The 23585-nt window shown below is 28.9% G+C and overlaps 1 protein-coding gene across 1 annotated transcript in view; it reads left to right on the top strand.

Annotated features, from left to right (window-relative positions):
• LOC142322337 (carcinine transporter) overlaps positions 1-23585 on the top strand; it is a 99158-nt gene that overhangs the window by 22234 nt on the left and 53339 nt on the right. The window contains exon 2 of the mRNA XM_075361300.1: positions 11901-12084. Within this exon, the coding sequence (XP_075217415.1) occupies positions 11901-12084 (184 nt within the window). The remainder of the gene's footprint in view (positions 1-11900; positions 12085-23585) is intronic.

The following is a 23585-nucleotide window of genomic DNA, read 5'->3' as shown; positions in this document are numbered from 1 at the left end:
GTACGTATGTATGTATCTCGCATAAGTCAAAAACGATTAGTCGTAGGATGTTAAAATTTTGGATTTAAAACTGCTTTAACATCTAGTTGTGCAATTCCCCTTTCGATTGCAAACGACTGGATCAAAAGTGTCCAAAATCAAAAAAATCTGGATTTTTAACTTTTCTTAACTGCAGTAATAAGCCCTCATTGAGAGCTTTCCATCAATATGATAAAAGATACTTATCCTCATTGGTTCCAGAGTAATAGCCAAATAAAAGTTTAATTATTGAAATATTTGGATCTTAAAAGGGGAAGGCTCATCGGTTCGAATCCGATCTCATCTCCTTTTTTTATTTTTATTTTTTATTTATTTTTTTATTTATATATATTGATTTATTAATAATTACTAACCTCTGATTGTAAAAACGTTTTTACGATAAATAATTCAATAATAAAAAATAAACAAAAATTAATAAAAATATGAAGAAATATCAGAACTTATTAATGAAACAAAAATGTATATACTTTTCATTTTAAAAACATGAGTATATGTAATTCAATAGGCTACAAGGAAGTCATGTGTGTCCACATCAGATTTTTTTTACAGACAAAACCATCACTGTTTGTTTCTCATGTTTTAACAACTTCAAAAAAAGAACGTTTTCCATTCGATCCATACTTTTTTTTACGTATATTCAAGCTTCAGTTATAACCCCAAAAATATTTTGTAAAAAAAAATGGCACTGATAATCCAATAACTAAGTCTCTTCTGGATAGCAGCAGAAGTTTTTAAACAAAAAACTGCATGGTCCACATAAACAATTTTAAGATATGTTGATCCTTAAATTCCTGTCAACCTTAGCTCCCCCTAAGTATTAATTAAAATTGCCGAAGAGAAGAAGGAACTTCGCCAAAGCTCAAAGTCTCTTTACCGGTTTAAGCAGCATGTTTTAATCTTTTTATTTAACTTAAATCGTCTTAAAATATACTGAACCGATGTAAAACAGTTTTGTGCATCTGTTTGTCGGATATAATTATCAAAATAAGACCAACCGTTAAAAAGTTAATTGGAATCTCTTAAAGAATTTTATTTATCACGAAACCAGATATTAAAATGCAGTGAAATTTTCGTTGGTATGTTAATAGTGAAAGATAAAGTATTAATAAATATGCATTTTTATTAAGTAGTAATTTCTTTATTAGATTTTTTTTTTACTTTTCACGAAACCGAGTCAATTTCTCTAATACAGAATATATTGAAATGTTCAAAGTAAATTGGTTATTTATTAATTAGATATTGTTCATTTTCATTTAGGGGTTTTTTCCAAGAAAAACCGGTTTTTAAGTAACACATATATTATTTAAATTAAAAAAAAGTTTCTTAATTAGTTATTTATTTATTAATCCTTTAGTTAGAAGGACATCATGTTTTTTTTTTTTGTTTCTTTTTTATTATCATTATATATAATTTACAGTCACCATACTCATACAATAAATAATAAGCATCGCATGATATCTTATTGCACGGTACTGGAATGCTCGCTTGCTTAATATGTATAATACAGCAAATGGATAATAGAAAAATAATTGTGCCTATGTTTGTATAATACGCAAGTAATGTCCTCGACATGGTCTCAAATCCTTATATTATTTATTGGCAAGCTAATGAATTATAAAATACAGGCCTAAAATGAAATAGTATCGACATACTGATAGTGTATTCCACTTACTGGTTTGATAGTTAGTATTTAGTTGGTCGGACTAATGTATGTTTGTAAATGTATATATATATATATATATATATATATATATATATATAAAACATACATAGATTCTCATATACCTAAAACTATTACATTTTACAGTCGATGTGCTATTTGGTAAAACCGCAACGCTTCTGCTTCAGTATGTAAATTAATAGGTGACACATGTACATAACAACACTCTTGTTCTCATTTTCATCGCTACAACAAATAAATTTATATATTGGTAATATATTCATAAATATTTCTTCCATATTTTTTTCGAGATTTAATTTTTTTCGCTGAACATAAAAATAAGTCGTCTCTATAAATACGACTTAATGAGGAAGGCAACGAAAATCACATCTTACTTTCTCTGATAACTGGCGTGCGAATATGTTTTTTTATTCTATAAATTATTGTTATAGTCATTTGTCATAATTGCTGTTTTTGACAGCTGTCTGTCGCTTTACATTATCAATAAACTCAATTCTTTTCTACGATTGCATAAAGTACATATGTTTTTTATGAGTATCTTGAAGGTTTTTTTATATTGTTTATCTCATCTTAAAAATAAACCGAGCCTTTATAAGCATTTATCAATCCGCTATTATTCTGTTACTTCTAACAATCCTACTATTAACAAGTCCTTACCTTTTTACTTTCATTGTTAACTGAAATAGTAAACCAATTATCATCGAATATTTTGTAATTATTACTTTTTTGTAAGTTTTGGCATAACCACTTGACTCTGCTAATTCCTAATTCAGTTGTATCGGTGTTTCTGCCTTTGCCAATGTAAAAATGGTAAAAGTTTGGGTACTAGTAAGTCCACACTAATACGCGCACACGTACTCACACACACAGAGAGAGAGATGGCTTACACATGTACGCACACATGCACTTATTTGACCACACGGGACTTATTTAACCACCTCGTAGAATCGTTTGTTTCCCGATTTTAAACCTACACACAATTTTATTTGCAATAATAGTAACAATTATCGCTTATATTCTGTTCAGAATTAATTTTAACACAAGTTATTGGATTCATCGTGATTTAAAAGTAATCACGCATATGTAACCAAAAATTAGTTTAAATACTCGTATATAAAAATTTGTTTATGCTTACTTACCTTTAAATGAAGCAAAGATGCTTTGTAAAGCATCCTTTGTCAAGCAAACATTCCTAAGTTTTTCCTTTCAAAATATCGGTGTCGTATTAATTCACATTATTCAACAGGGTAAAAAAATAAAAGGGGTAACTCAATTGGGAAAACGGTTTAAGCGGAACTTCAACCATACATTTTTTTTTTTTTTTTTTTTTTTTTTTTTTTTTTTTTTTTTTTAATTGTTGGTTGCTTAACGAAATCAAACTTTGGCTTATTTTTCCGTAAAGGATTAATTGAAAATGCCAGTTCTTTGATATTTTAATTGTTACAACCAAATTTTCTTACCAACTAAATTGACCAAATTTTAATATAAGGAATCAATGAATTTCATAAAAATGACAAAGAAATATTGTATTAAATTAAATTACTAAAAATACATGCCAAATTTTTTTTTAGTCAGTTCAACCAATTTATTTTTTCTGTGGAACTTAAAACAGGTATACGAGACATCAGATAAAAAATACACAGTGTAATTATTATATCATAGAATAGGCGCATTTCTATAATTTCTTAGGTTTACTTAACATACAATTCAATTATAACTATTAAAAAAAAGTGTGAGATTTAAGGAGTAGATTTCCTTTGTTATTAAAAAGTAACAAATTAAATTACTTTTATCTTAATATAATATACATGTAATATGTGTTTAATTATTTATGATTGAAACAAAAGCAAATAATTACAGGATGGATAACTATTGTAGAATATGTAATTCAATATTTCATGGTAATTTCAACTTAATTGTTTAATAGTTTTATTTTTATCATAATAAATATTTCCTTTAGTAATTTATTATCCTTACAGTTTATTGTTAAAACATTGTCAGAAAAATGGGGTTATTTCAAGTCAAATTAGTCGCGTAAGGTTAAAGTATTAGAATTATGGTCTTTAACATACTAGTTTGATTAGTTGTTAATATCGTCATCGATCAGCTGTTATGATAATTTTTTTTTTGTGTTGTAAGACTTAAAGTTATATTCAATTATGATTTAATTAGTTTTAATAGGATTTGAATGAAACTTGGCTATTTGTATACCGTTTTAATTTGAGTTCAATGAACGATTTTAACTTAAACCAAGTTGCTATTTTTGAGTCTTATAACAAATTAAAGAAATAATAATAATAAAAGTAAAATGTTTCCTACAATTTCTGTTCAATATAACTTATACTTTCACAGGTTTAAATTTTGATTCTATCGTGTGTTGCTTTTCTTAACAGAATTTAAAAATATTCTTATGCACCAGTTGTGGTAACCGACAATGTAACTTTAAAAAAGAAGAGAAAATTACGAAAACCCAAACTTAAATTGTGAAGATACGATTTCATTGTCGAAGAAAGAAAGAACAGTAATTAAGATTTACCAAAATTTTGGTAGTTAGTTTTGATCTATCTTATCTAATTTCAAAAAATGCCTTTTTTATTTTTTAGTCTGTGTTTTCGTAATAGGATTTTTTTTTTTAATTTTTAACTTTATAAGTTATGGATAGTCTCCAAAAGCGCTGCTTGTCTTAAAAGTCCATCTTTAAGAAAGGGACAATGGTAAGAAAACTGCAAGCGTCTTAACAAAAACGTTTTAAAAAACGAGGAAAAATGATGTAAAAAGCTACTATGCAGCATAATTTCGCTGAAATTCTGGAATAAGTATTTTTTCTTTACTCTAATCTCTTCAAAAAATTATTTTTAATTTTCGCAAGAATATATTTTTGATACTGTAGTGAAATCAAGTCTTACACTATTACGCTATAATAAACCAAAATTTAACAACGATTAAAAAAAGCTTAAAAATATTTTCAAATGGTCTTGTTACAATAAAGTTTTTCATTTTAAAATAATGTTTTCCATTTAAATTATCTAAAAAAACAAATACAACAAGATACTGCAGGAATATCCTCTAGAAAATAAAAAACAACGTAGAAATGATCTATTTGGAGAAAAATTGGTTGGCATTTATTTCATTTGTGGAAATAAGTACTCCGTTTCCAAAAATCGTTTTATTGGCCTATTAAAAAGAAAATTATTTATTTAATAGTATCATTAATTATAGATCATCCCGAATTACCTAAATAACTTGAGATAAAGGGCTAATTGAAGTATTACATAATATACCAGTTCATTGATATTTTAACTGTTACAACCAAATTTTCTTACCGACTAAACTGAACAAATTGTAATAACTATTACACTATATATAAACTTTCATTTCAAAAATTAAAGAAACAAAATTATGTAATTATAGTAAAATCTTACACAGAAATATTGTAACGATAAGAAAAAGTAGTGAAATACCAAATGTAGTTGCATTTCATTTGTTATTGGAATCTTTTTAGACCCAGATTAGTTTCGCGTAGATGCAGATTAATCTTACGAGAACCTTGAGTAAAAATATCTTACTGATTGCAAAATTGTTTGCCGTTTATTAAAACAAAATAATGCATTTCCATCAATGGAATTCTTGTTACAAAATGAATCCGTTGTTATCATTATTGTGGGCTTATTGTTTGTAATGTAGTTAAAAGAAATGCAAGTCGTATATTGTTAAATTATTTTTATAAGAATTATTATTTCAACATACTATAATTAGGTCAAGATTATTCATGAAATTATTTTAATATTATAAAATGATCGTTTTAACTTAAATTACATGGATAAAATTCAGTTGGAAAAAAGTTTGAAAGTGTAGTAATAATCCATTAAATTGTATTAACAGTAGAAATAATATTAAAATAAATTGTAGAAATATTTATTTACCCCATTAACGGTAATATCTTTTATTACATATCCCAATGTTTTTCCAAATTGTTAAAGATATGATTCTTTAATTTTTTTCTTCAATTTTTACTTCCTTATACGAAGTAAAGGAAGTATATTGTGATCGCGAAAAATGTCGGTTTTCAAATTTCAACGGAAATATCCATTTTGACCATCCTTGAATCCATTTTAACTAGTTTCGGCATGACATCTGTGCGTACGTTTGTATCTCGCATAACTTAAAAACGGTTAGTCGTAGGATTTTAAATTTGAATTTTAGAACTGTTGTAACATCTAGTTGTGCACCTCCCCTTTTGATTGCAATGACTGAACCAAAAGTGGCCAAAAAAATCCAAAATCCAAAACAATTTGGATTTTGGACTTCATCTTAACTGCAGTAATAAGCCCTCGTTGAAAGATTTCAACGATATATCATAAGTGGTACTTATTTTCTTCGGTTCCTGAGTTATAGCCAAATAAAATTTCAATTAATGAAATATTTGGATCTTACAAGAGGAAGGCACAGCGGTTCAAATCCGACTTAATCTCCTTTTTTTAACTTTTTTTTAATTTAAATTTATATATTTATTAATAATTTATTGTAAAGGTAAGGTATTTATTCTCTCTGCTAATTTTAAAACTTTATTACCAAGATGCTAACCAAATATTAATGTGATTCGTCTATCCGAACTTGATATAAATTTTTATATAAAAATAACAAAATGGCGGACAGGGGGAGAATGAAGGAGAAATTGCCATTTTTCCTAACGATATTTTTTGTTTATATTTACAAGTAGAATCCGAAAAAGTATAGCCATCTTACCATTTAAGAAACACTCTGTATATGTTTATTTATTTATGTTAATGTCATCCAGTCTATAAATTTCTTACTTATTACTAAAAGCAAGTGTCCTTTAAAAAAAAAAATTTCCATATGTCAAATCTTAATTTATTAAAAATGTGTCGAGATATATCTTTGACCCCATTGTCCATTTCACTGGTCGATTTATACGAATAATATTTTTGATGAATAGATGAGATACACGAATTTTTAGTTTATTTATAAATTCTAAGAAACTTTTGAGCCCGAATGCATTATATTTTATTGAAATACTGAGGTAAAAGAGCTTTATTTCAAGAAAACGTACTCTACAAATGAACTTTAACGCAAGAGTTATGGTTTTATTATTAAACGCTTCGTTAATTTTCAATGAATACAGTATGTTTATAGAAAGCGATACAAGAGTCTGAATAAATCATTTATCATACCGTTTGTTTTATGACCTTGTCATTTACGTATAAATGAAAATATAACCTTATAATTACTAAAAGAGTAATAGTAACGGCATTATTAGCTCAATTATAACAAAAAAAAATTGAATTATAACAAGTAAAATATCATTTTTCTCATTGGCACCAAGTAAATCATTCATTTGAAACAATGCAGTTAATATAATTATTTATGTTTCATTGACTATTGGTTGTTGAAATTAATGAAGTGTAAATTTTATACAATTATCATGCCCTACGTGGTTTAAAATAACGGTAACTGATAATTATTTTTTTTAAATTAAATAATATAAATAGAACGTTTTAAATTCATCAAAATAACAATAAAAATTATTTTAAATAAAATTATTTTTGAGAGTGATTTGTTTTTAGGTATATTTCACAAGAAAGCTACCTACTATATCATGATTCGACTTCCGGAAGATTTCGACATATATTTGCGTTTCACATCCCCCAGATCCCAAAACCACCGTCAGTTCAAAAGTTTATATCCTTATATATATATTTATTCTGTCCATGTGAAATATATATATAAAGTTTTCTACTGTCCGTGTGTATGTGACTGAACTCCTCCTAAACGGCTGGACTGATTTTGATGAAATTTTGTGTGTGTGATTAAGTTGATTTGAGAATTGTTTAGATTCACAATTTGATCCGATAGAAAATGTTTTTTTTAAATTTATTTATTTATGTGTTGTTGTGATCTTCGGATGGTTAAGATTCACAATTGGATCCAGTAGGCAGCGCTGCAACCGCGTTTAGAATTGCGCGCTTATTGAAAATATTATATTATATTATTATTTATTGAAATAACGTTTTAAAGTGTAATTAAAAAATATACATTGTGCAAATTTGTAAGGTGCAGTATTGAAGTGAGTGTTTTACATCATTTTTCATGAATTTTATTGATGTATACACGTGCATTCAATAACAATCAACTTAACCCACAAATTTTAATTGTCAGTTCTCATTTGATTCTATGCAACTTATGAACTATTGAACGACTGTTTGAAAATAAAAACGTAAGTTTTTAAAATAAATTATAACATTCATAAAATTAAAATATAAGTTACTTATAATAATTATGGTCGTAGTTCAAAGAATATATATAAAAATTGAAGTTATAATTTTTGTAGCTGATTAATTTTTTTTTAATTTTCTAAAATTGTTTTTAATTTACAATTATCTAAAATTTGGTAAATATGTTAAAATAAGCAATGAGAAAATAGATTAAGAATGGGAAAAATGATAAAAATTTCCACTAAAATTTTAATTATGTTGCTTTTTTTTACAGTGCTTTAATTTTTTTATTAATTGATTAATTAAGCTATCATATGGTTATGAAACTTCAAAATTATTAAACAAAAAAAAATGTAGGAGGTACTTTTTTAGAATGATCTTTAGAAGTGAAAATTAGAAGTGATGTGGATAAAAATGTATTAATTACACTAATTATTAATTTTACGACGTACACAGCATGCACAAATAGTTAGTTCATAACCGTCGGTTAAATAGAACGGAAGAAGATCAATTGACGGACAGTGTAAATTTAAGAGACCAGGTTGCAAACACACGTGCAAATGAAAGTCGAGAGCATCACAATAAACGTCTTCGATCTAATGCATTGAGACAAAGAGAGGCACGTCAACGAGTCACCAACGCACACAGAGCACATGATCGATAGTGCGTGCAAGAACGTCGCGCATTGACACGTGCATCATTTCACCACCTTGCGTTCGAATATGAGCTGGAAATAGACTATTTGACACATGCACTAATTGTCATCGGCAATATGGACAAAGAATGCCAACACTGTCATGCATTTAAATTCAAAGGTGAATCGGCCGGTCTTTGCTGCGCATCATGAAAAGTTTCACTCCACCATTGAATTCACCGCCAGAACCTTCGAAAACACTACTGGCTGGAGCCACATCTCAATCGAAATTGTTTTTGCGTAAAATTCGTAAATTAAATTTTTGCTTCCAAATGACAAAAATCGTTCAGAATGAGGATGATCGTAATTTTGAATCAACATTTAAGATTCAGGGCCAAGTATATTATCAAATTGGTTCTTTGTTCTCAATGCCTGATGCCGATCCAAAATTTTTGCAAATCTACTTCATGGGCAATGAGGAGCAATAAATTAACACACGCTGCCAATACAACCACATCGAGCAGATGGAGGAGCGAAAAATAGTGGCAACTTTGGAAACGTTTTTGCGTTGGCAATTGCTTCATCAGACATTGCAGCGACCTTGCTTGATGGTGGGCGGACTGCGCATTCAGCACTCAAGTTGCCATTGAACATTTACACAAATCAAGACGCAATGTGTAACATAAAGAAGTATTCAGGCATAGCTGAAGTTTTGAGAAAATGCAAAATTATTATCTGGGATGAATGCACTATGGCTCACTACCATTCACTTGAAGCTCTCGATAGAACTCTGAAAGATCTCATAGGTCGAGTTGTGATAACTGTACACGTGGTGGCGTCAGGTATTTAATTTTTTTTTTACATATTTTTTCATCAAAACGATCCAAACAATTTATAGTTTATTTGAATTTTTTTTTAATTTTTGGGTTTACAACGTTTGAACAGGACAAAGTCTGTCGAATCCGCTAGTGTATATATATATATATATATATATATATATATTTCTTGTGGACACGATAACTGCCGTAATTTTGCGCCACTCACTTTCAAATTAATACATAAAATATAAGACCCAAAATGTCGGTCGAGTTTGTTAATGGGCAAAATCGGACCATGTTGGTGGCAACGGGGCTTTTTCAAATAAAGAAAATATCGCTGTAACTTTCTTACTAAGTAAAATATCGAATTCTTTTAAAGTTCCTATTATTCTTTGGATAAGGACTAAAACTTATCTAAGTAAAGTTTTTTGATACAACCAACTCTGGGCCCAGGAGGTAGAAAAAATGGGGTTTCGAAGACAAAAAATATCATGTCTCCCTTAATACGCACAGTATCGAATCGATTGAAAGTGATCGTTAGTCCTCTAAATATTACCTAAAACCTTTGTCTGAAATAATTTTTGATATGGCCAACCCTTACGGCAAGGGATGACCAAAATATTGTTGGAATTGTAAGAACATGGGCTTAGGTATGCTAAAAATGTGAAACTTTTTTCACGTGAAACCAATGTCGTATTGAGTAAGTTTTTCTAAAGTATCTGAAGTTCTTCTTAACTTTAAGGTGGAAATCTTTTTTATCCCCTACTCAGCACCGGTGAAATCTACCTCCGCCTTCCGGCGTGCCGAAAGGAATTTTTTATTTATATTTCATAATTAAACTTTATTTTTAATATGTCTATTTAAGTAATATGCAGTGTAAGTTTCCTCAGGTAAGACTGTTTATAGGACTTAACGAGTTAAATTTATTATGGTACAGCAGGGTTAAGATTGAAATTCAGGCTAATACTAATTATTAATTATTGTGAGAACAATAGACCTCTCTCATTTTTTACTGAACTAAGATCTATAAATAAGATTGAATAAATAAATTGTAAATTAAAATAAATTAAAAAACAAATATGTCGATAACAATTGACTAGATATTTAAACCGCCGGCCACCGTGGTGCGAATAGTAGCGTCTCGGTCTTTCATCCGGAGCTCCCGGTTCTTACCCCAGTCTGGTGTGGTATTTTCACGCGCTACAAAATTATAATTTAATTTCATCCTCTGAAGCAATGCCTAACATAGTTCCGGAGGCTAAAAAAAGGAAAAAGAAAAAATTAAACAAACTTCAAACATAATCTTACTATACCAGTAATATTTTTGTAAGTATTGTTAGGAGAAATACCGGACGTTGGTGACTGATTATGTCGATGGTACTTCCACTACACCACCGGGTTTTTTGTATTTTTCAACTTTTTTAATGATAATGTACACAATATTTAAATAACAAAATTAATATTTTCTATGTAGCATTTACAAAGAAATTCTTCCTGGCGTTGATTCCGGGAATGAGGTATAACAGTCGCGCTGACTGTTATACCTTCTTTTCTTTCTTTTTCCTGTTTAGCCTCCGGTAACTACCGTTTAGGTAATACTTCAGAGGATGATATGTATGAGTGTAAATGAAGTGTAGTCTTGTACATTCTCAGTTCGACCATTTCTGAGATGTGTGGTTAATTGAAACCCAACCACCAAAGAACACCGGTATCCATGATCTAGTATTCAAATCCATGTAAAAATATCTGGTTTTACTAGGACTTGAACGCTGTAACTCTCTACTTCCAAATCAGTTGATTTGGGAAGACGCGTTAACCACTAGACCAACCCGGTGGGTTGACTGTTATACCTATAGGGTATAGGGTATTAATAGGGTATAGAGAGATACCTCCATTTTTCCATATATTTCAGGATTAACTGGTATGTATTTGGTTAATATTTTATTGGTCAGATGATTTTTCTAACCCACTGGTTTTATTTTTTCATATATTTACATAAAAATTACTTCTTAATTTGTCTTAAATATATATTTACATAAACGGTAAACACCTTTGTATTTTATTTATTTTAATTTTGTATGTTCTTATACCAAACTGGTAATGTTTTTTACAAGATTCTTCTCTATAAATGCTTGAACAATTTAATTTTCTTATTCATTCGTAACCTTTTAATTCATTACTCCATACATAATTATGTTCTAACCTGAATAAATTATTTGTTCATCTATTCATTCACATTGTCAAGGTGTATTAATTTTAAATAATAAAATTTTTCCAGTAAATTCCTTAATCTGGTGTAATATGCTTAAAAGAGAAACTTTTTCCACTTTATAATTTGTAAGTGAAGACAAAGTGTCCTGCTACACCTCACCAGTGATATCTAGGCTTTATATAATAGCTGATTGTAATATTGAGGAGATTCAGATTGATTCATATATAATTTACGATATTGTAAATTTAAAAACAAATAATAATAATTTTTTATTTATTTTCAGGAAATCATTGAGTATTCCAAAGACTAAGGATGGATTTTCAAAATGTACAATGTACGTTGCCGACTGGAAATCAGTAATAGCTCAAGGGTTAAAAGAAGCTGATCCCAGTTGGCCTACAACATCATGCAGCCAGGGCTGGGAATACGATTTTAGTGATATACCGTATTCTACAATAGCAACTGAGGTAAGCAGTGTCATTTTTATTTTAATTAATACTTTACTTACGTTACCGCTAATAAGGCCGTTATTAATTTAAGTGTATATTTTCATCTAATTGTTTTCGGTTGATGCAATCGTGTATTTTGTTCTATAACAAAATATACGGAATATCTCTAAATTAAAGACCGCTAAGAAATTTCTCTCCTTAAGGTTGACGAACCTGTGTCGTTCATGGCCACGCTAGTAATGTACACACTACATTGTTGTCTATAAGTTGTCGCGTTGTAGTACCTTTGATTTCGTGTGAGTTATTACGTTATAAATGAACAGGAAAATCGATGTTGCCGCTGACTGTAGAATACGTGGAGTCATACGTTTTTTAAACCATCAAAACGTTAAGCCGGTTGAAATTCATCGGCAGTTGGTTTCTGTGTGCGATGATAATGTAATGAATGAAAGAAACGTCCGAAAATGATATGAAAGATTTAGAAATAACAGAATTAATGAGCACGATGAATAACGTTCGGGGAGGCCCTCGATGATCACCGAGGACTTGTTGAAACGCGTCGATGATGAAATCAGAAAAGATCGTCGCTCAACGATTTCCGACCAGGCCCTACTTTTTCCTGATGTTTCAAGAGCTGTTGACGGTCTCGTTGTTCATGACCATTTGGGCTACAGAAAGGTTTGTGCACGTGGGTCCCGCACGTCTTAACGAAACGTCACAAAAAAATCCGAATGAGATCTGCTTTGGAATTTTTGATCCGCTACACAGAAAAAGGTGATGAGTTCCTTAATTCAGTCGTTACCGGCGATGAAACATGGATTTCATATTGCCAGTGAGAAAACGGCAGTCAAGTGAATGGCGTCATCCTCAATCACCAACCAGACCGACAAAGTCAAGCCGCAGTCATTTGAATGCAAACTGATAGCCACAGTCTTTTGGGATCGGTTTGGTATACTGCTGATAGATTTCATACCATGCGGAACGACTATAAATCCAAAAGCCTTCAGCGAAACTCTACATAAGTTACGACGCGCTATTCAAAATCGGCGACGTGGCCGGCTGATCGTTGTTGTAATCCTGCAGCATGATAATGCACGCCCACATGTTGTGGGTCCGTCACGTGATTTACTGAGTATATTTGGATGGGGAATATACGATCACCCACCATATAGTTCAGACTTAGCTCCTTCTGATTACCATTTGTTTGGGAAATTAAAAGAATTTTTGAGCGGTATTCGCGGGTGACGATGAATTTATAAATGCTGTTAATCAGTAGATAAATGGACTGGCGGCAAAAGAATTCGACGGAGGGTATATTGAAGCTGGTGTATCGCTACGATAAATGTCTCAATTCATGTGGCGATTATATAGAGAAGTAGTATAAAGTACTTCTCTACACAGAAGTACTTCTTCTTCTTCTTTTTTATTTCAGAGAAATAAAAAACATTTATAAAGTTTTCAGATTAGATTTTTTCACAATGAAACGGTATTTACTTTAGAGATAATCTCTCGTGTATATATATATATATATATATAATTATTTAAATAAATTATTTCATTTAAATAAACATTTATTTTAATTAATCTCTTGATAAGAAGAATGTAAATTATATTTAAGCTATATTTCAATTAATTTTATTTATATAATACACCTAATATGATATTGAACCATACTTAAATGACAAACTTTTTTTAAACAGGATAAATAATACAGGTATTTATTATACTTACTTTTCAAAGAAAAGTGCGGTATTACTTTCGGTCACACAGTGTTGGGTGTGGGGTGTGGAGATGAGATTGAATTTTTTTTTTACGTTTTGAGGTATGAGGATTATGAAAATACCATTCATATACAAAATTTTGTGGCTCAAAAATAACATTCACGTATAAAATTATATGGCTCGAAAATCTTCAAAACTACTAAATCAATTTTCTTGAAATTTAGACATCCTGCAGTAGTGTATATAGTTATGCGTATGAGAATTTGATGAAGACTGGTTTAAGTCATTCTTGAGATACGCTCAATTGTTTCAAACTATTTGAAATTTTGTTGCTCAAAAATTCTCAAAACTACTCGTTCAAATTCATTGAAATTTAGATATGCTCTAGTAATATATCTGAAGTGTGCGTGAAAATTGATGAAGTTTGTTGATGAAATTGATTCGTTTTTCAGTTAGGCTCAATTAATGGCCCACAACAGACAACATAACCTTAATTGGAGGTTATGTTGACTTTGTTGTGGTGTATTTTTCATACGCGGTTATGCAGTAGCCATAGTGGTGAGCGAGTTTAAACTTTATATTCTGTGTAGGGTCTACTCGTTATTTTTAATTATTTCTTTAAATTATGGTTATAATTTTATCTTCTTATAAACAAGAAATAAATTTTCTTATTAAATAAAAATAAAAATTACCTTTTTTAGTTTTCTCATTCAATTTATCTTTTGTATGTCTCGCGTAAAAAATTATGCAAAAAATATTACATAAAGTAAGATAACAAAAAATCGGTCTTCTTAAGCTGAACTATGCAAGAATTCTTTAGCATTATGTAGAACGAAGAAAAGTAGTGAATTACACTAATAGAATAAATTAATAAATTATTTTACTCATTTTAATTATATTGTAAAAGACAACTTGATAGCGCAACTAACTTTAAGCACTAACTAATAAGTGAAGTTTGGAAATAAAAATTTTATTCCTCCCTGACCAAATTTGTTGATATCACAACTACTTTAGTCGTTTTGCACCTTCTATAATATATTTTTCTCCTACTAATCTTCTTCAATTTTTTCTACTACATGTACACACCTGTTAACACCTATCTAATTACTTGTATTTGCATCTAAAGTAAAACCACTTTATCAGCTACTATTGACTATAATGCATAGTTAAAACAAATATTACTATTATCAAATTATTATCTGGTTGTATTATAAATTGTCTTTTTTCTGTATAATATCAGAATTCAGTTTAAGATTTTTACGTAATCATTTTGCATTACTTACTGCATTAATTTAATTCGAAAATTTATTTTTTAAATCTAAAAAAAAAACAGCAATGTACACATAAGTATACTTTTTAATAATTAAAAAGAATATCCAACTCATATTGATTAATCTAAATATAAAATTAGAAGATTTTTGACGAGATTTTTATGAAAAAAAACCGTTTGAAAATCTGGACTTAAGAATCAAATTTGCAATTACTTTTAATAAACCGTTTCCAGTAGATCAGCAAAGTTAAACAGTACTGGCTAATATACTTTGAATTCTATCAGAATTTACAGGATTATTAAGGACCGCATGTCCACAGTAGTCGATACATTTATAATAAAATTTTTTTTTTTTTTAAACAAAGTGGTTGGTATGATGTTTTTATTCCATTTATGTCCTGAAGAACTTAATTACATTATAAACAAAAGTAATTATATAATAATGCATTCATATAATGTAATATTAGGCTATAATATTTGCAATTAAACTTTCATAAAAGCTTGACCTTCATAAAGGGTTGATGAACTGAATAAATTACAAGTCAGCGGGTGATGTGCGTTTATTGTCAATTGTATTTTACTTGTGTCTTTATTGTTTATAGTTCATTTGTTCTTTTCTATTTAAATTAATTTACATTAAAAAAAGAAATATATATTAACTAAAAGGAATTATTAAATTAATTTACCGAGTACTATCGTTCTCAAGTAAAAATCTATTTTTTAATTTTATATCGATTTTACTGACTTTTTTTTAAGAAAATTATACGACTGTCGACTGTCATAATCCTTTTATACATATTTTATTTAATCTCTAATCTAATTAAATTTCGATTTCACCCATCAGTTTAATGATATACTCGTCTCAAATCAGCTGATTTTGAAGTCGAGAGTTCTAAGGTCCAAATCCTAATAAAGCCAGTTGCTTTTATATAAATTTGGATACTAGGTCGTGGATACGAGTTCTTTGGTGAATGAGTTTCAATTAATCACTCGTCTCAGGAATAGTCAACCTGAGTCTGTTCAAGACTAAAAGTTTACCGCTACAATTACATTACACTGATAAGTCGCTAATGACTTTAACTATTGATGCGACTATTAATAAAAAAAAACCCTTTCGGCACGCCGGAAGGCGAAGGTATATTGCTCCGGTGCTAAGTAGAAGATAAAAAAGTGCCATCTTAGAGTTAAGAAAATCTTCAAATTTACTCAATACGACAATGGTTTCATGTGAAAATTTTCTCGTGTTTAGCATACGACAAGCCCCATCTTACAATTCCAACAATATTTTGGTCACCCCTTGCCGTAAGGGTTGGTCATATCAAAAATTGTTTCAGACAAAATGTTAGGTTATGTTTTGAGATCTAACTACCACTTTAAACTGATTTAATACTGTGCCTATTAAGGGAGGTATGATATTTTTTGTCTTCGAAACCGCATTTTTTCCACTCTCTGGGCCAGTGTTTGATGATATCAAAAACCTTTACTTAGATAAGTTTTAAATCCTTACCCAAAAAATTGTAGGAACTTTAAAAGAATTCGATATTTTACTTAATAAGAAAGTTATAGCAATATTTTGTTGTTTTTTTCGAAATGATCGAAAAGATCATTTCCACCTTCATGATCCGATTTTGCCCAATAAACGAAAGATTTTCGGTCGTTATATTCTATGTATCAATTTGAAAGTGATTGGCGCAAAATTACTGCAGTTATCGTGTCCACAAGAAAGTGAAGTATATATATATATTAATAAATCAATATATTTAAATTTTAAAAAAAGGAGATGAAGTCCGATTCAAACAGATGTGCCTTCCCCTTATGAAATCCAAATATTTCACAAATTAAAATTTCATTTGACTATAACTCTAGAGCAACTCTACAGCGACGTGGAACAAAATTAAGATGTAAATTAATATAAAATGCTGATGCGGACACCACAAAAAAATGTGATGCAATGTGGTGTCTACCATAATGCAATCGTGTAACTGTCCACTTTATTAAAGAACTGGAGGATCTTATTTCACTTTAAAATGAAATAAGTTTAAATGAAGCGCAGCATAAAATGTGTGTATGTAAAATGTGTATGTAAGGCGTACAAGGAAGTTATGTGATGTCCACATAAGATTTCTGTTAAATAAAAAAAGTAATGTACAGACAAATTTAAGCTCAACTGCTTATTATCGTCGACTGTCCTGCTTAGGCTGTTTGGAATTCATAACTCTTGAGTTTAAAATAATCTTAAGAATAAAAATATTTTGAATATTTGAATGACTTAAGGTTCTGTATCGATATGGATATGGTATAATTGTCCAGTTAGAAATTATTTTGATAAATGAAAAATATCCTTAAATCATTGTTATGTATGTTTTCGTTTAAAAATATTTTAGATATGTTTTTCGGAAAAAATGACTATGGATTTATCATTGGAAAACATAAATCGGTGCATTTGCTTGTAAGAACACTCACTCGTACAAACATATAGTTATGAAACCAAAAAAATATTTATTAGGAAAAAATTTTTACATTTCGAAAGAATTCCTCCTCTCTTCATTAAAAAATGTTTTAGATTTACTCACTCAAGATGCATTTTATACCGTGTACAAAAGTTGAAAAATATTAAATTAAAAACTTTTGTATATGAAATTTTTCAGGATTTTACTGGACACTTTCCAGATTGTGTGCGTAATTGTTATAAATTATTATATTTTGAACAGAGCTTGTTTTCTAAAGTTTTTTTTATACTACGCTCACTGAATGTAAGAGAAGGATCGGTGGCTCCGTAAGTAACGTCCGAGAAAACCCAGATATACGAGTATATGTTATTTATTACATAATAATGTAGTTAAAGAAATTTATTAAAAAAGTTTACTAGCATAATATAACTCTGTTTTTATTACTACTATAAACGTAACAAGGTTAATAACATTACACGTTACAAAATAAAAATAAATTATATTATTTCTACGTAATTATATTTTACTTTCTATATTATTTGTTACAATTTATTTTACAGTATTCCTCTATTTCATTCGTTATTTATTTAGTGGACTAATTGAATCGGCTGATAAATTAAAAAAGTATTATTTTATATAGATAAATTAAACGTAGATGTATGATTTAAATTACATGAAGCAATCATACTTATCTATATCCGTAGTACAGAAAAACATTTGTTTCTCTTTTATATATATATATATATATATATATATATATATGACTCTTGTTTCATTGTTTATTTTAATTAGTATCATAGTTAATTGTAAGCTGAAGAAAAAAATAAACTAAATAACCTCGAAATAAGTAAATTCATATAATTAGATGATAACAGGCTAATAAAAGGCCGTGTGAGAAAATCAAATCTCGTTCTGAGGTCTTCTCATTTGACCCCCAGTTGCGTTCAACCAGGGTCAAATTTTTGAAAAGATGATCAAACCTGTTTATAGAGTGAGGTTATAAGTATTGTTTTTTTATAGATATTTTTAATTATATTTTTGTTTCTACGCTACGTATGCGTGTTTGTATAACAAATCATTAACAAAAATGTACAAGGATAATTAGTACTTATTACGTCAAATAATAGTAAATCACCTTCCTTCCAGAAATTCGTCGTTTCCTGGATAAATCAAATACGTGATTGCTTGTGATGAATAAAAAAAATATGCGGGAATCGGTTTGTAACACTCTCAGCACATTTCTTCAACTGAATGGACCATAAAAACGTTTTATATTACATCTTATAAATTTTTAAACTATAATGCTGTTATTTAAGTAGCCTTTTAAGAGGTAGCTAAGGTTTATATTTAATTTAACGTAAAATAATTTCCCACTGATGTGACTATTTATAGAGGATACACCTTAACACAAATAAAAATATTTTTGTATTTATTAGAAATAATATTTTTATTATATTCAACTTATAAATTTAAAAAATTTAATAAAACTAAACATTAATAGTAAAATAAAATTTATAAATTTACATCCGATAAAACGAACGAAGTTTTCATCTGTAACACTGTTTGTAATATTTTGTTTGTAATTTTTTTCCATCTGACTGATCGCTAGATATTTTTTCGTAATGCTAATATTTAATTTTAGTCAATAGCATGAATTGATCAACAGTTTCAAAAATTATGACTTTTTCTAACATAAACTCTTGAAAAGTAATTTGCTGTAACTTTTAAGATGTACATTTTCAAATTATTTTACTAAACTTATTCAAAATATAATCCAGATCCTTGATGTTTTCCTACAAATGAATGGTTTAACCGATCTAGAAGATTCGATTGAACGTTCTCAATCTGATCGAATTAAAAGTTGGTGAAAGAAAAGTTTAACTTTTTTCTTTGACGTGTGGGTACACGACATAAAGGAACCTGATAAATTTTTAATGTAGTTTTATAATACATCCATTCCATATAAAATCTGACCAGATTATTATTTTTCGAACTAGTTTAGGCTGCAATTTTTCGTACTTAAAAAACCACATAACTAACTCTAAAAGAATCTATTTCGTTTGAACGGCTCTTAGCAATAACTTTACAAGAAGTTTCATGTATAGTTATATTATGATTATGATGGATGATCTCTTTTTAAAAATTTTACTTTTTTTTATATTTTTGAATGTTAAGTGAACATTATTTTTTTTACTTAACAAAAAGTTTGAAGTAGTATTATTCAAATGTATAGATGTAACTGATTGATGTAATAACCATTGCTACATTTATTAAGTAACAGACTAACTGTGTAACTACATATCGCCTTATCAGTTCCGACCATCTTCTTGAAAAGTACTTAAGGTATTAGTTCAGAGGATGATACGTTTAAATAACATTAATATTTTCTTTCTTCTTTCTGTTTAGTCTCCGGAACTACCGTAAGTTACGGTATTTTTCAAGAAGATGCCCGCAACCGATAAGGCGATCTGTAGTTAGTCAATTAGTCGCTGTAGTTAGTTGTTAGATGGCGCCACTAAAAGGCAATATTGAAAGAACAAAATAAATAGATAAATAAAATTATAAATATAACCTACCAAACTTAACCTACGCTCGCTAGTGATGGTTAGCGAGCGATGCGGGCTTAGGTTAAGTTTGGTAATTTTACGTCCTATTTAGGTATTCAGATTTCGTGTTTATCTTTATTAGGTAAGCGATGGATTTTGTCATTATTATTATTATTAAAGCGATAGTTTATCTTTATTAGCTAAGCGATAGCGATAGTCAGGACATAATAATAAGTACGTCTTATTTAGGTAATCAGATATCTTTACTAGCTAAGCGACAGCGATTGCCTTTCAATGGCGCCATCTAACACTAACTGACTAACTACAGTCGCCTTATCGGTTCCGGGCATCTTCTTGAAAAGTACCTAAGGAATTATTTCAGAAGATGATATGTATGTTTAATATTAATAAAATATTGTACTCTAATAAAATTTTGTATTATATTCAATACATAACACCTATCGCAATCAGACTTAAAAAATATAAAATTTTAATGTTCTTCGATTGAGAACCGATCTCAAAATCAGCTCTGAGAATCATTCATACAACATCCGACGAGAAATTCATCCCAATCCCGTAGGGAAGACACCCGCCTTGTGATGCTTCCAATCGCCACCCCCCCTCGTTATTAACCATCATGGGCTTTAACTGGAGTCGAGAAATTACTAAACTAAACAACGATGTTATATAATTTTTTTTCTCACGAACTTTATAGAATAACTAGAAAAAAGCCTATGGCTTGCCGTGAAAATGTTACATGGTTTATGATTTCCATTACACATAATTTTGTTAAATGTTTTTGCCAACTGTAAATAAATAACGTTCATGAATTTATCGTACTTTTTTTAACTCAGCTGTAACAACAATGTTTTCCGTTTTTATCCCCAAAACACAAATATAATTTTAGATAAATCGTTCGTGCGCATCACGTTGTCCACTCTACGCCAATAGCAGCTTAAATAAAAATGTGAGCAGAGCACATACATCAAACAATCAAACCAACCCACGCACCATCCTTTTTTATGGGAAAGTTACGCACTTTTTTTAAGACAAAAGCCCATCTATATGATTTTTCTTTTATGAAGTCTTTTTTTTTCAGAGAAACTCGACTTTTTCTTTTAAAATGATTCATTTATGAAGTTTTCTAATATCTCAAATTACAAATTTCGATTAAAATGTGTATGTTTATTTCTCTTTTTAAAACTTTTATTAAATTTATCAAACAGAAAAATAAAAAGTGGACGCTTTATTCAGATTTTTTTATTTATTTTATTTTTACAAATAATGAATCGTTTAAAGCACTTCCTGATTCCTTTCTGTTCACACATACCCAATTATTTGTCTTTATAGATTTTCATATTTAATTATTATCATACATTTTTATCCTTCTGTACTTTCTTTTAATGAAAATTAACTAAAACTTAGTTCCTCTATATTATTAATTTATAGCTTAGTTCTTTAAAAAAAAAAAATAATAATAATAATAATATCTTTATTTTTCTTAATGTGTATGTTGCAATTTTTTCAACACAAGAATAAACAACCCCCTTCCAACAAACCAATGTGGTGAAGGTGATACATATGGGCTAACGACCGTAGCTGTTAATGTCCGCTCTTTCATAACAACAGTAATAATATTCTATTACTAAAACGTTCAAAAATATTTCTGCTTTTGAATTTTTTTTTAATACTAGATTTTGTAGAGTCTTATTGAATCCACGGAAAAAGTTGCGCAGCGTATAAATGACATTTATAAAATATAAATGTATTATTTTTATTAGTGTGTTACTAAAGTTAATTAAAATAACTTCTAGATTTTTTCATATTTACTACACCCAATAAATTCTTACATTATAAATAAATTTTGGGGCTTTTCTGAAGAGTACTCAATAATTCTTGTAAAACCTTCGTTTTATAGAAAAAAATATTTTGGGAAATAAACTAATATTGACAGAATTGGATCACTGATCTTCGCTGTTAATTTTCAACTACTGCTCAACTTTTTCTGCTAAGAACTTATTCGTCGTACCAGAACATTGTGGTTGTAAATTCTGTAAATCATTAATTCATTAATTCATTACGTATGCTTCTAAGTGGAAAATAAAACAAGTTATATACCATGTAACGTTTATAGACCTATTTAGAGCTGTAAGGCTTTTTGTTGCACTGATGTCCGCGCACACGCACTTATCTATAATGTATCTATAAACGTATCTATAATTTTGAATATTTGTATGTGTGAAATTTTTTTTTTTAGCGTATTAAAAGATTGAAAGATATGAAAAGCCTGATTATTATTATTATTAAAATTTAATCCTTTACGAAGCCTTAAAATAAATCTAATTTCGATTTATTTAAAAACTCAAGATTAATTTTTTAACAAGTCTCATCCGGTTCGAATCCCGAGCAGAGTTAACATTATTCATCTACAAAATTTACCATTTCATTCCATACTATACTTTAAGGTTATTTGATGAATCAATCTTCTACACAAAAAACCAACTCGGTTTTTAAATATGTGGAAATTTACTTCAGAATTCTTTTCGGAGATATAAGATAGTTCCTACTTCGGTAGTAATGCAGATCCGAAATGAACTTCAGAAAATACATTTCCATATATTACTCATTTTTTTACTTTTTTTTCTAATTGACTGTATTTAAGAGTTTTCAAATCAAAATGTAATAATAAAATTAAATTAATTAAGTAATCACTAATTTATTTATTTATTTTATTTTAAGTATGTGGTCACAGGTTTTTTTATTTACTCTTACGTTTTATCATCCTGATTGTGTGTCGGAGTGGAGCGGTACCCTTCGCTTGAAAAAGGCTGAAGACTTGAGGCCCGGCCGAACCAGTTTTTTTTTTTACTGCAGTGGTGACTCCACACTGTACCCGGCTGACATTATGTTGTCGGGTTCTAAACAACAACATATCCTGATCTGGGAACCAATTGCAATGAACTACAAATATATTCATTACACGAAGAGAGAACGCATCTCTCTAAATGCTCTGAATTAAAAAAAGTTACACTTGACATCAGGAGACGTACAGAATATCGTATGAATAAATCAAATTACCCGGAATAAAGAATATAAAATATTCTTAAATATTAGATACAATTAGATTACTATATATGACTCTTTGGGTAGAGTAAAATTTAATTAAAATATCAATTAGTCTGTTTAATAAAGTATTAAATATCTGTTTGTTTTTATATATAATTGTTTCGCATATTTTAGTAATATGAAACTGGAATTGTAGTTACTCGTACAATAGGTATTTAACCTTGGTATTAAGTACTTAAGCGGTATCCAGTACTGAAGTTATAATTGCATAACTATCTTTTTTTTTAATTCACTTCAGTAAACATGAGTAACATATTAGGGATTAGTTAGAGTTTTTTAATCGGTTAATAACATAATTATTTAATGATTAATTAGAATTATATTTTATTTCTTTAAAACCGTTTTATAATAATTCATGAATGAAATGGTTTACATAACTTTATTCGTATAATTTTTCTGAGTTCCG

This window comes from Lycorma delicatula, chromosome 3 (genome assembly GCF_047948215.1).
Source record: "Lycorma delicatula isolate Av1 chromosome 3, ASM4794821v1, whole genome shotgun sequence".
Classification (NCBI taxonomy): domain Eukaryota; kingdom Metazoa; phylum Arthropoda; class Insecta; order Hemiptera; family Fulgoridae; genus Lycorma; species Lycorma delicatula.
The sequence above is the reverse complement of the archived record's forward strand: the minus strand, read 5'-3'. Positions and strand labels throughout refer to the sequence as shown.